The 12,926-nt window shown below is 37.7% G+C and overlaps 1 protein-coding gene across 1 annotated transcript in view; it reads left to right on the plus strand.

Moving 5' to 3' along the window:
- TRIM44 (tripartite motif containing 44) overlaps positions 1–12,926 on the plus strand; it is a 115,818-nt gene that overhangs the window by 31,619 nt on the left and 71,273 nt on the right. The window contains exon 3 of the mRNA XM_003781233.2: positions 12,167–12,406. Coding sequence (XP_003781281.1) covers positions 12,167–12,406 — 240 coding nt within the window. The remainder of the gene's footprint in view (positions 1–12,166; positions 12,407–12,926) is intronic.

The raw sequence follows: 12,926 nt of genomic DNA on the forward strand, positions 1-12,926 counted from the left end.
TTTCTCCCTGCTCCAGTTCCTCTCTCCACTGACAGGAGAAGTTGATAATATACTCTCAGCCAAAAGCTTGAAGGGCTGATTACACAGCCAACGTGGAGAGGGGAGTGGAACTGTCAGGACTCCCCCATAGCAGCCACGCTTCATGTTTCCAGTGCAGGATTGTATTTGACAGTTAATTTAGGAGCCTGGGTACCTAGATATAAAACTTTACTGTGATAATAGTGATAAAACCACCCAGACTTTTATTTAAGGGCCTGCTTCTCTTCTGTCCCCCTCCCTCTTCTTTTCCTGGAAAACACTCTCATTCAGTTGAGGAAATAAAACATAGGCTTGCTAAAGGAAAAAGGTGTTTTCTCTGATATCTGAAGGCTAAATCTCCAGAATACAATTCTCAGTCTACCTCAGAGCTATGTGGAGATGGTTATGTGCATTTATGTATATGTGTGTGTGTGTGTGTATATGCATATATACACACACACACACACATATATAGTAAAATTTGTGAATAATATCTCTCTCCTGATTGACTCTGCATTTAGCCAAAGGGCAGAATTTATCAGGTCTCTGCTGCTAGGAAGAGAAATTCATTTAACGCAGTGATCCAGTTGATGACCATTCTCTTATTAAATGGCTTTTTATTTACTTTGCAGCAGGGGAAATGGATTCTACCAAATTTTCTTAATTCCTAACTCAATCCAGTTATTTAGATGTTGCAATACAGATGAAGATACAGAAACTTAAGAGGTTAAGTGACTTGTCTATGATGTCTAATGATGCTAATAAGCTGCTGTTGTATGACATGTATGTGTGTATATATATACATAGAGAGAGAATTAGTAGTAGTTATAGGAAGTTATTAACATTTTACTTACAGAAGATGGACTGGGTATAGTATACCAATGTAGAGTTCTTTTGCATTTTCAGGGAAAATAATTTATATTGAGTATAGAATGCACATGATTTCATTTCCTTTTATGGTGAAAGAGCACAAACGTTGAGTCCAATGAAATGAGTCCATATATTTCAGTTTCTTCTATAATGTACGACTAATCATGTTCTTGTTAACTGAGTACCCTAAAAAAGGAAACTGTAGAGGAGGAGATAAGAAATGATGGAGTTTGATTTGGTGTCACAGACTTTGGGGACCTGAAAATTATTTTAGCAAGTATAGTTAATGAGCACTATGGTTTTTGGATAAGCAGATTTTAGCTCCTCAAGGGAGTAGAGTGGGATTGCAGTTTGCAAAGAAGAGAGAATACAGTACAAGTCAAATTATGAATTTTTTTCATAATTTGAAGAGCTAACTGTGCCTGTACACTGACTCTGCAGATGATTGAGGAGCAGAACATGACTCATTTTTCTACTCTGTGCTTTGCTTCTGCATCTGAGAAGTCATATCTTAACAACCTAGAAAAGACAGCCATTGCTCCCTGCTAACCTGTGATCATTTAGTGAAACTGAGGCACACAGGCTCTGTATTGATATCCTAACTCTTCAATACCTGGAGTATGTAAGAAAGTCCTTCTTCAGTATTCTCGTGGGAAGTTAGAATGTGAACTCCTAAGGGTGTAGGCTATTTTTTTTTAAGAAAACTCATTGTAGGCTCTTTGTGAGAACACATAAAAGTTCAGAGTTACTGTTATCTCTGATGCTGATAGTCCTGTGCGCCCAGAAAGTACTAGGTTCTTTCCATGTATTATTTTATGTGAAGTTCAGACAAGTTATCTATAAGAATGATATTATGACCCTCATTTTAGGAAGAAACTTTCATCTTTCTGACCTCTAGAAGCATAGAGTTAGCAGAGCTAGTTCTCAAACCCCTTTGTCAAAAAGAAATAGCTGAAGATGTTAACAAATGGAAAAACATACCATGCTCGTGACTGGGAAGAACAACATTGTTAAAATGTCTATACTTCCCAAAGCAATCTACAATTTTAATGCAATCCCTGTTAAAGTACCTCTGTCATACTTTAAAGATCTGGAAAAATTAGTACTTCGTTTTATATGGAAACAGAAAAAACCTCGAATAGCCAAGACATTACTCAGAAATAAAAACAAATCAGGAGGTATCATGCTACCAAACTTTAGACTATGCTATAAATCTATAGTGATCAAAACAGCATGGTACTGGCACAAAAATAGAGAGGAAACTATGGAACAGAATTGAAAACCAAGAGGTGAACCCAGATACTTATCATCATTTGAACTTTGATAAGCCTATCAAAAATGTAAATTGGGGGAAAGATTCCCTATTTAATAAATGGTACTGGGTGAATTGGCTGGCGACTTTAGAAGACTGAAACTGGACCCACACCTTTCTCCTCTAACAAAAATTGACTCTCACTGGTTAAAGGACTTAAACTTAAGACATGAAACTATAAAAATTCTTGGAGAGAGTGTAGGGGAAACACTGAAAAAATTGACCTGGGAGAATACTTTATGAGGAGGCAATTGAAGCAAATTCCATGAGTTTTAATCCTCATGGACCTTTGTGGCAAAGAGACTCACGTAACATGAGACCTATATCTCAGCACCCTTCCCTGAGTATTCCTGATAGCATGTAGTTGTTTCAGTGTTGTGGTTTTAATAATATACAAATAACTATGGCTTTTTAGGTAAGGTGGTTGGGTAGAAAACTGGAATGGAGGTTGGGGGATGAGTCTTGTTTTAAAATTGCTTCCATCTTCAACAGATAAAATAGGTTTTCTTTGTATTTTCAAGAAAAGGCTTTAAAATAGTGTAAATTCTGTATAGTTGCCCCCTCAAACTTTCTGAGTCCTACTTCCTTCATAATTCCTGAAGCATAAGCCATCTTTCTTGTTTATCCATAGGTTAAGATGATAAGAGGACAGGGAGACAAAACAGGATAGAAGCTCTCCTCTCATTCTTGGTTTTTACAAGTCTTGAGTATCTGTGGGGACTCTTTTTTCTACTTTTACATTCCTATAGTGAGGAGCCACCCAGAACTTTCTTCTGTTTACCCAGGGAAAATGGTGCTCAGAAGTTTGTGATTGCATGCTTTATTGCCAACCTGAAGTCAGGCAAAGAGAGAACCATCTTAAGAGCAAGCAGTAGTACCTAATCACAGTGAACCCACTGTCTCCAGTGGACTGCTTTCTAGTACATCCAGTTCAGTGCTGTGTCACTGGGTTACACATCAAGTTGTTATGACACTGAAGTCATAGCAGCTGACAGCATGAACCAATAGCCCTGAGAGAAGAAGATGCTTAGCAGTGATGCCACAGCTGCAGCAGTTAGATCTCCGTCTCTCACACTGAGGACTAGCTGCTTGTCATGTGTCTCTGACTGTCTCTCTCTCAGGTGACTCGGGTGCACAGTTCCGGAATCTGATTAGCAGAATCCAATTGAAGAGTTTATTAGGCCCTTTCAAGTACAAAACCTATAGGAAACATCATCCTTAGCCTCTAATACAATGTATGTGGGTGTCTCTGTGTGTACGTAAACACTTAAATTTACATTTATATGTCAAGGGGGAGAACCTTGAAAGGAAGAAGATTCAGAAGCATAGGGTCATATGCATGAAGCTGATAAAGAACAATTTAGTAACAAAATTTACAGTCCCAGGAAGAATTACTCTAGACAGAAATAGGGAAAGGATGAAGTATTCTGACTCAGATATGGAGTTTCTATCTGAAAGAATGTGATTTGGGGAGGCAAAGGTGCAAGCCAAGCCAAAGACTATATATAATAAAAGAAAGCTGGTCTCTCTCACCTCTTTTATGGGAGGGACCCACTTCCAACTCTTTTTGGAAGTGCTCTAAGCTTTCTCTTTGTTCTCCCTAAATAAAAATCCTCTTTGTTATGCTGGGGTGGGGGGGGGGGAAGAAAGCTAAGGTCTAACCACCAAGGCAGAGGGAATTAGGGGCATATTCAGTCACTAAGTCTAAAGGAAACAAAAATAGGATTTGAGATTGGGATTTGAAAGTCAAGAATTCAAGTCCAAGTGCAGACGAGAGAGGAGAGAAAGCTTGCCAGGATCAAGTTGGAGGTAGGAGCAGGATCCTAACCAATTTTCTAAAATCACTCAAAAGCTCCTTCTCATTTAGAATTTTGTTTTATTAAGTTAGTGACACAGGGAAGAGTAGTATTGGGTTAAAGGGCCTAGGTTTGGTGGCAGATGGGGCTAAAGGAATATTGAAGAATGGGTATAGATGTTTAGTAGAGAATAGTGAGAAGGGAATGCAAAGAAGGGAGTTTTCATAGATGTGGAGGAACATCTCTTCAGCCAGACCGCAGTAGAGAGGCAGACATAGGATAGCTTCTGACATTCAGTCAAAATGTAGTGCCCACTGTTTTGTGTAAGGCCCTTAGCTAAAGTGTTATAATTTCCCCTTGAGTTAGTAAGTTAGGATGTCTATTATCTGCTAGACTTGACTCCAGAGTGTGGAGGCTAGGGGACTGTATTCATTTAGGTCCATGATCCACACTGAGTAAATTTCTGTGAAAATTATAAAGTCTGTGTCTAGATTAATTTTTTTCATGTGGATGTACAGTGGTTCCTGCACCAATTTTTGAAAAGACTATCTTCTCTATTGTATTGCCTTTGCTCCTTTGCCAAAAATCAGTTGACATATTTACATGAGTCTATTTCTGGGCCCTTTATTCTTTTCCAGTGACCTGATCATCTGTTCTTGTGCCATTATCACACTGTATTGATTACTGTAGCTTTATAATAAGTCTTGAGTTGGGTAGTGCTAGTTCTCTGAGTTTGTTCTTCTCTTTCAGTATTGGATTGACTGTTCTGGGTCGTTTCCCTTTCTGTATAAACTTTAGAATCAGGTTTTTATATCCACAAATGACTTTCTGGGGTTTTGACTGGGATTATGTTGACTCTATAGATCAAGTTGTGAAGAACTGACATCTTGACAATATTGAGCTTTTCCATCTATGTCCATGGACTATCTCTTTTTTCCTTAATTTCTTGGAGTTTTGTAGTTTTACTCATATAGATCTTGTACTTATTTTGTTAAAATTATATCTAAGTATTTTATTTGGGGAGTGCTAATATAAATGGTATTGTCTTGTTAACTTCTACTTCCACTTGTTCACCACTAGTATATAGAAAGGAGATTGACTTGTGCATCCTTTAGTCTTGCTATAATTACTTATTTGTTCCAAGAGTTATTTTTGTCAGTTCTTTCAGATTTGCCACATAAGCAATCTTTCCATATGAAAAAAAGACAGTTTAATCTCTTTCTTCCCAACATGTATACATTTTATTTTCTACTGTATTAGCTGGAACTTCCAGTACAATATTCAAAAAGAGGTGGTAAGGCATCCTTCCCTTATTTTTGATCTTAGCGGGAATGCCTAAAACTTCTGACCATTAAGTATGATGTTACTCATAGATTTTTTGTATACGTTCTTTATCAAGTTTAGAAAATTCTACATCACTACCATCCTGACAGTTTTTATCATGAATGGGTGTTGGATTTTGTCAAATGCCTTTTTTTTTTTTTCTGGAGACAGTCTTTCTCTGTCACCTGAGCCAGAGTGCCATGGCTCAGGCTAGTTCACAGCAACCTCAAACTCCTGGGCTCAAGTGACTCTGCCTTTGGCCTCCCAGAGCAATAGGATTACAGGCATGAGCACTGTAATCAGTGATCGTGGGTGTCAAATGCTTTTTTTTTTTTAACATCTGTTGATTTTATCATGTGATTTTTTTCTTTAGTCTATTGGTATGGATGGCTTACATTAGCTGACTGTGAAATATTGAAGCAGCCTCACATACCTGGCATATACTTCATATACCATGTTTATGTTGTAATATATAATTCTCTTTTACATTAGTGTATTGATTTGGTAATGTTTCCTTAAGGATTTAAATTTTCTTTAGGCTATATTTCTTTTTAAAAATTGTTCAAAAAACGGAACTATTTAAGAAAATTTGGACTAAAAAGTAAAAAAGAGAAAAGTACTTGTACCATTAATAGATAATCACTCTGTAGCATTTTGGTGTGTTTAATATAGTCTTTTATAATAGAAATAACAGAAGTTAACAACAGCAACAGTAAGTACCACTGTGATTACTTCACTGAGTGGATACTTGAAGCAACTAAGTAGATAACTGAGATAAAGATCTCATGGTATTCTGTTAGCAAAGTGGGTGTGATAAAAAGGATACAAATGATAGTTTGTGCCCAAAAGCTTCTGATAAATATGAGAAACATGGTTTAAGGAAGAGTCTAAATGCTCCCTTTTTTTTTTTTAATTTCAGGTGAACATGAAGGTACAAACAACCAGGTCACAATATTTGAATTTGTTAGGTAGAGTCCCTCTTGCAGTTGTGTCCTACACCCAAAAGTTGTGCCACATACCCATACATTGTGCCAATTCAGTGGGAGCGCACCAGTCTCCCCTTCCATCCCTCTCCCCTTCTCTCTTCTCTCTCCCTCCTGTTTCAATTGAGTTTTACTCCTGTGTGGACATGAATTAGATCAGTCCACTAGCTTCATATTAGTGTTGAATACATTGGATATTTACTTTTCCATTCTTGTGATACTTTACTAAGAAGAATGTGTTTCAACTCCATCCAAGTTAATACAAACGATGTGAAGTCACCATCTTTTTATGGCTGAATAGTATTCTATGATGTACATATACAGTCTAGAACGTCTAAGCTCAAGCTGTTTTCCTTCCTCAGCCCTCCTGAATAGCTAGGACTACAGGTACACACCACCATTCTTAGCTAATTTTATTTTTAATTTTTTGTAGAGACAGGATTTCATTATGTTGTCTAGGCTGGTTTTCAACTCGTGACTTTAAGTGGTCTTCCCTCCTTGGCTTTCCAAAGTGCTGGGATTACAGATGTGAGCCACCATGAGTGTCTAAATGCTCACTTTAGTAAACTTTTTCTCTGCCATACTCAATGCCCCATTGCAAAAGCTGAGCAATTTAGGCTTCTAACTAGGTTATTGAGAATGGTATCACTGAGAAAGTTCGTAATGGAATGTAGTTCATAGTTCATTTCTTCTTTGTGTGTAGGCTGCTTCGATAATATCCAGGCCTGGGGTTTTTTTTTTTTTTAATTTTTTATGGTGACAAGGTCTCACTATGTTACTCAGGCTGGTCTTGAACTCCTGTGTTTTATTCACTAGTAGTGACTATTTGTCCCATGCATTGAAGGGGAGATGTTCCCTTCCATGGATTGTTGATGAAGCTCTTCCCTGCCCGCATTGGAGCCTGGTAGAAGTTTAAAAGGAGCTCTCTTGTAGAATAATGCCAGAATAAATTCTGGAGGCAACTTTGAGTTTCCCAACTTTAAAATTTCCAATAGACATTGAAAAGGGAGGACATTGTGCTCTGGCAGTAAGGACAGTCTACAGGATCTGAAAAAGTTCCATTTCCTGCTCATTTATTTTTCTATTTTAGAATAGTGGCCATTCAGATGAAGAAGAGGGAAGTAAAAATGGACTTTTGGGTCTTTTAGAGGAGATATTTAGAGTCCTCATCCTCTATTTCATGTGGTCCTCAATTTTCAAAATTAATTTTGGAATAGCCTTTAAACCTTGCAGAAGTGTGGCTAATAGAACAAGCATTTCTGAAATGTTCAAGCAGTGTAGACTTGGATGCTTCTCTTTTGAGCAGCTTCCTGTTCTTCCTCGTCCATTTTTCTTACTTCATCTCAGGAATGCTGTTCTGGACCAAATCTTTCTTAAGTCATGATGATGCTTTCTAGCTAGTATGCTTGTTGCTTTTATAATCTACCTCGGATAAACAAGTAGATTTTTAAAAAGTAAATAAAACCTTGGTTTTCTATAGGCCACCTAGCTGGGAGTTAATGGCTTCCAGCTTCCAGTACTTTGAGTGGATGTTGTCTTTAAGAACATGCTTTTTAATTCAAAGTCTTATATATTTAATTATGTATGTGTGAAGTGCCGGTCTGTATGCCTCTTGGGTCTAGCCTACCTTAGAAATATTAAACTGCGAGAACATATGGAAAATACCGTGGGATAAGACAGTAACTCTTCAGATATAAATTCTTTATCACATGTTTTACTTAGGGAGAATAATATCCCATTGGGAATAACGACAGAAGCAGCCTGTTAACTGAGGAACTATCTCAGTTAAGAAGAATGAATGTGTAAAACGTGGGATAGTCAGAAAGGGATCATTGGAGGTAATATGTTGTAGCAGCAAATATACTAGTCTGGCCCAGAGAAAAGTTTCTAAATATGACTTTGTTACTGCATTTCTCTGGGGCTTTTTTCTTCTTTATCTGTAAAATAAGGAGGTTGGACTCAAGTGTTTACTAGTTAGTTCTGATCATATGATGGTCAAATCTTTCTCACAGTTCTCAAACATTATAATACTATGGTTAAGTAATTTTAGTAAAATGCTATGTTTAAGGAATCAACATCACATATTTCATCTTAATGCAAGTATAACAAAGATGTATCATCTTGCTTATAACTTAGGGACTAAAGGTTTTGGAAACTTAGGGCCAGTCTGTTAACCAAAGGAATCAGGTTTCATTTGTGACCCAGGTCTCTCAGGTGAGATTTTCCTGAAGACCACTACCAGTGCCCTAGGAAGAACTTCAAGAAGGGTAGGGATATTTTTCTTTTAACCAGAATGGTTTCATTTTTGGCTTTATGGGGGTTCCACATTTTTTGTTTGGGGTAAGGGAAGTTCTGTGGCTTGAAAAATGTTTGATAATTACTAGTAGGTGCTGTATAAAAGGAACCTTTTATATCATGAACTTTAGTCTGTGGTACATCCAGCTTTCTTCTCTGAGTACGTATAGTTTTCTCTTTTTGTGTATCATTGCATATAGTTATATAGTCAATAGTATAAGACTGCCACTCTCACTTTTGGGAAACTATAGGACAGATGCTGAAGAAATCCTAAGAAATGTACTTGAAAATGAAGCTAGTACTCCATATAGCAAGCCCCAACATGAGTGGCCTGCCACTCTTGGAGAACTGCAGGTTTTTGTAGTATGGCGTTTGATGACAAGGAAATGAAATGGCACCTGAAAGGGAGTCTTGAAAGGGCCTCACTCCTGCCATTGTCAAGAGTTCTTTTGTAAAGTACCCAACCTGCCAGCCATATGCCCGATCACCTAGGCCCAGACTCCTAGGGAGTCTCCTGAGTTTCAAATTTGAATGGCTACAATGACCCAGAAGTTTGTTCTTGCCAATTTGAACTTGGTTGGAGAATACCTATTTGTCAATTAGTAGAGAATGAGAACGGTCATAAGGCATAAAGGTTTTATAAAGAGATTATTTTGCCTTCAGTTTTCATTTATGGCCTGATCTGTATAAAATAAAATGTCATAGGCTCGGCACCTGTAGCTCAACCGGCTAAGGCGCCAGCCACGTACACCTAAGGTGGCAGGTTTGAATCCCCAGCCCGGACCCGCCAAACAACAATGACGGCTGCAACCAAAAAATAGCCGGGCGTTGTGGTGGGCGCCTGTAGTCCCAGCTACTTGGGAGGCGGAGGCAGGAGACTCGCTTGAGCCCAGGAGTTGGAGGTTGCTGTGAGCTGTAATGCCACAGCACTCTACCCAGGGGGACAGCTTGAGGCTCTGTCTAAAAAAAAAAAAAAGATAAAAATAAAAATAAAAAATAAATAAAATGTCATGTTGAAAAACTTATATAAAACAATAGGAAATAGAGAATTTAAAAAACAATGTTTTATTCACCTACTGTATTCTAGTCCCATCTTTCCTTACTGTGATGTCACCTTTCCAACTTTGAACCACATGTGTATGTGATACCTAGTAAAATAAGTTGTGAGTTTTTATTGAAATATCTATTTTTAGTCACTTGTAGCCATTAAGAGAGTTTCTCAGTCATTCAGAAAAGTCCATCCCTTAGTGAAAACTTGGCAGGTTTGGTCTCTGAAAGGTCCTAGTTATTTAAAACCTAAATTTATTTCAAGAGATCCATCAATAAATGATCACCATAAAGCATAGCAATCCTAAAATATAAGCACCGAAAATAAAAAGGAATTATATAATCACAAATCACAGTTCTCAATCTAGTACAGAATTTGCAGAGACATTAAGAACATTTAACACTCTTCCTCCCTACTTTTCTACAGCACCAAGGAGAGCATCTGCAGAGAGTATATGAATTCCTGAAGGCCTATGTCACTTAGTCACTTAATATATGTGTGGATAAAGACCATGCAGGCCTTATTTTGCATTGATTTTCTTATGACAGCATTACAAAAGGTGCTTAAGGTATCTGTTTTTAAAAGGCTAATTATAAATGGCCTCATCTCCAAACCCCTCCTTTAGTCTCTCTTCTTCAGTCTCTGTTTTTAGGTTTTCCCAGTTTGACTTCCCTTCTGACAGAGTGACAGTGAATAGAGCTCCAGTCTGAGAACAAGAAGGAAGATTAGTGTCTTTGCCTTTCTTACAAGCTGTGTCTGTTTCCTTGCCTGTAAAGGGAAGGACTTCACTTAGATGATAACTGCTTTCTTTTCCAAGTTTAAAATCCTCTGTTGGCTTTTTTCCTTTTGTCTACTCTTCCCTTTTTCCTATCTCAGCTACTCATAATATGCATAGTTGTTTAAAATACTCATAAAATAAACATGGCTGTAAGGAAACATCAGTAAATGTAGTTGCTGGCAAGATTTGGAGTTTAGAAGTTCTTATTTTGATAGTTACTTACTTTGCTTTGCCTTTCTTATGCCCTAGTCAAGTACAGCCAACAGTCATGTTTTATTTAGTTCATAGTGTTATAAAATAAAACAATACTATCTTTTCACCAAATAGTAAAAATATAAAAGCTTGATATTATCCGGTATTGGTGAGGGTTTAGGAAAGTGCTTACTTTTACACATTGTGTTTTGTTAGTTTTGTTTTTCATTTGTTTTCTTGAGACAGAGTCTAGCTCGATTACCCAGGCTAGAGTCCCATGGTCAGCCTAGCTTAAGCAACATCAAATTCCTGGGCAATCCTCCTGCCTCAGCCTCCCAAGTAGCTAGGACAACAGGCACATACTACAATGCCTGGATAATTTTTCTGTTTTTAGTAGAGATGGAGTCTCAATTTGCTCCAGCAGGTTTCAAACTCTTGACCTTAAGCAGTCCTCACTTCTTAGCTTCTCAGAGTGCTAGGATTGCAGTTGTGAGCCTCTGTGTCTGGTCACATGTTTTGACAGGAAAGTAATTTGTATATCTTTTTTGAAAGGCAGCTTGGTAGTATCAATCACTATTTTTAGAGCATATATACATTGACTTAGTGGCTCCAAAGGTCCCTAAAGGAACTCATATGCAAATATTAAGAGGTATATCCAAGGATGTTCCTGGCTATGTTTTTATAATTGCAAAAGAATTGGAAATAATACTATATGTCCATTAAGAGAAGAATGGTTAAATAAGAGATACACACACATACATATCTGTGTCAGAATGATGTTTATCTGTATGCACAAACATGTTAAGTAGAAAAGCAAGATACCGCCCAGATGCCGTGGCTTATGCCTATAATCCCAGCACTTGGGAGGCTGAGGCTGATAGACTGCTTGAGCTCACAAGTTTGAGACCAGCCTGAGCAAGAGCAAGACCCCCGTCTCTAAAAAGTAGCCATTGTGGTGGGTACCTGTAGTCCTAGCTTACTTAGAAGGCTGAGGCAGGAGGATCACTTGACCCCCAGAGGTTGAGGTTGCTATAAGCTAAGATGCCATGGCTCTCTACCTAGGGTAACAAAGTGATACTCTGTCAAAAAAAAAAAAAAAAAGATACCAAACCGTATGTTCATAATGATCCATTTATATAAAAACTATATAATTATTTGTATACCTGTATGTTACATAACTATATAGAAAAATAGCTGAGAAGATATGCTCCATACTTAATGGTAATTGGAGAAAAAAGAATTATTTTTTGACTATATATACTCATCTATTAAAATTTTTAAACAGTCATTATATATTACTGGTATAAAAATGAGTAAAACCAAAAACAAAAAAACAGCATACAAAATTACTTCCTGAAGAACACAATAGGCAAAAAGATTACCAAGAATATTCATCAAAGAATTTAAGAGAATATTGTTTATAGGATCTTCCAAAAACTTCTGGATCAGATAGAAACCATAGTTTGTTCCCCAGGACTGCTTACCAGTAACTCTACCCTTCCATTTCTTTGTTTGTCCATCTTATTCTTCTTACTTGTCTGTGTTCTACAGGTAACTCGGGACCAGATGAAGGTGTTTATACAGCAGGAATTTAAGAAAGTTCAGAAAGTGATTGCTGATGAGGAGCAGAAGGCCCTTCATCTAGTAGACATCCAGGAAGCAATGGCCACCGCTCATGTGACTGAGATACTGGCAGACATCCAGTCCCACATGGATAGATTGATGACTCAGATGGCCCAAGCCAAGGAACAACTTGATACCTCTAATGAATCAGCTGAGCCAAAGGCAGAGGTAAAGAAAAATACCCATAGTTATTAGCAGCAGAAGAAATAGGAGGAAACTGCCACACTTGCTAGCTCTGGAAATGCTCCCATGCGATCCATGAATGTGAATAAATCAAAAGCTTACAGCCAGGCATGGTGACTCACGCCTGTAATCCTAGCTCTTCGGGAGGCTGAGACTGGAGGATTGCTTGAGTATCAGGCATTTGAGACCAGCCTGACAAAAAATGAGACCCCATTTCTACTAAAAATGGAAAAATTAGCCAAGTATTGTGGTGGGTACCTATAGTCCCAGCTACTTGGGGATGCTTAGGCAGAAGGATCAGGAGTTTGAGGTTGCTGTGAGCTAGGTTGAGGCCATGACACTCTAACCTGGGGCAAGACTCTGTCTCCATTAAAAATAAAAAAAAAAAAAGACTATTTTGAATTTAATTATATATTTGCCTTTAAAAGTGATTTTTCTACTTCATATGTTTTCTTTCTTTTTTTTACTGTTAGGGATTCATTGAGGGTACATGTGTCACACACTG

Source organism: Otolemur garnettii, unplaced genomic scaffold (genome assembly GCF_000181295.1).
Source record: "Otolemur garnettii isolate 467f Iridium unplaced genomic scaffold, OtoGar3 scaffold00001, whole genome shotgun sequence".
NCBI classification, from domain to species: domain Eukaryota; kingdom Metazoa; phylum Chordata; class Mammalia; order Primates; family Galagidae; genus Otolemur; species Otolemur garnettii.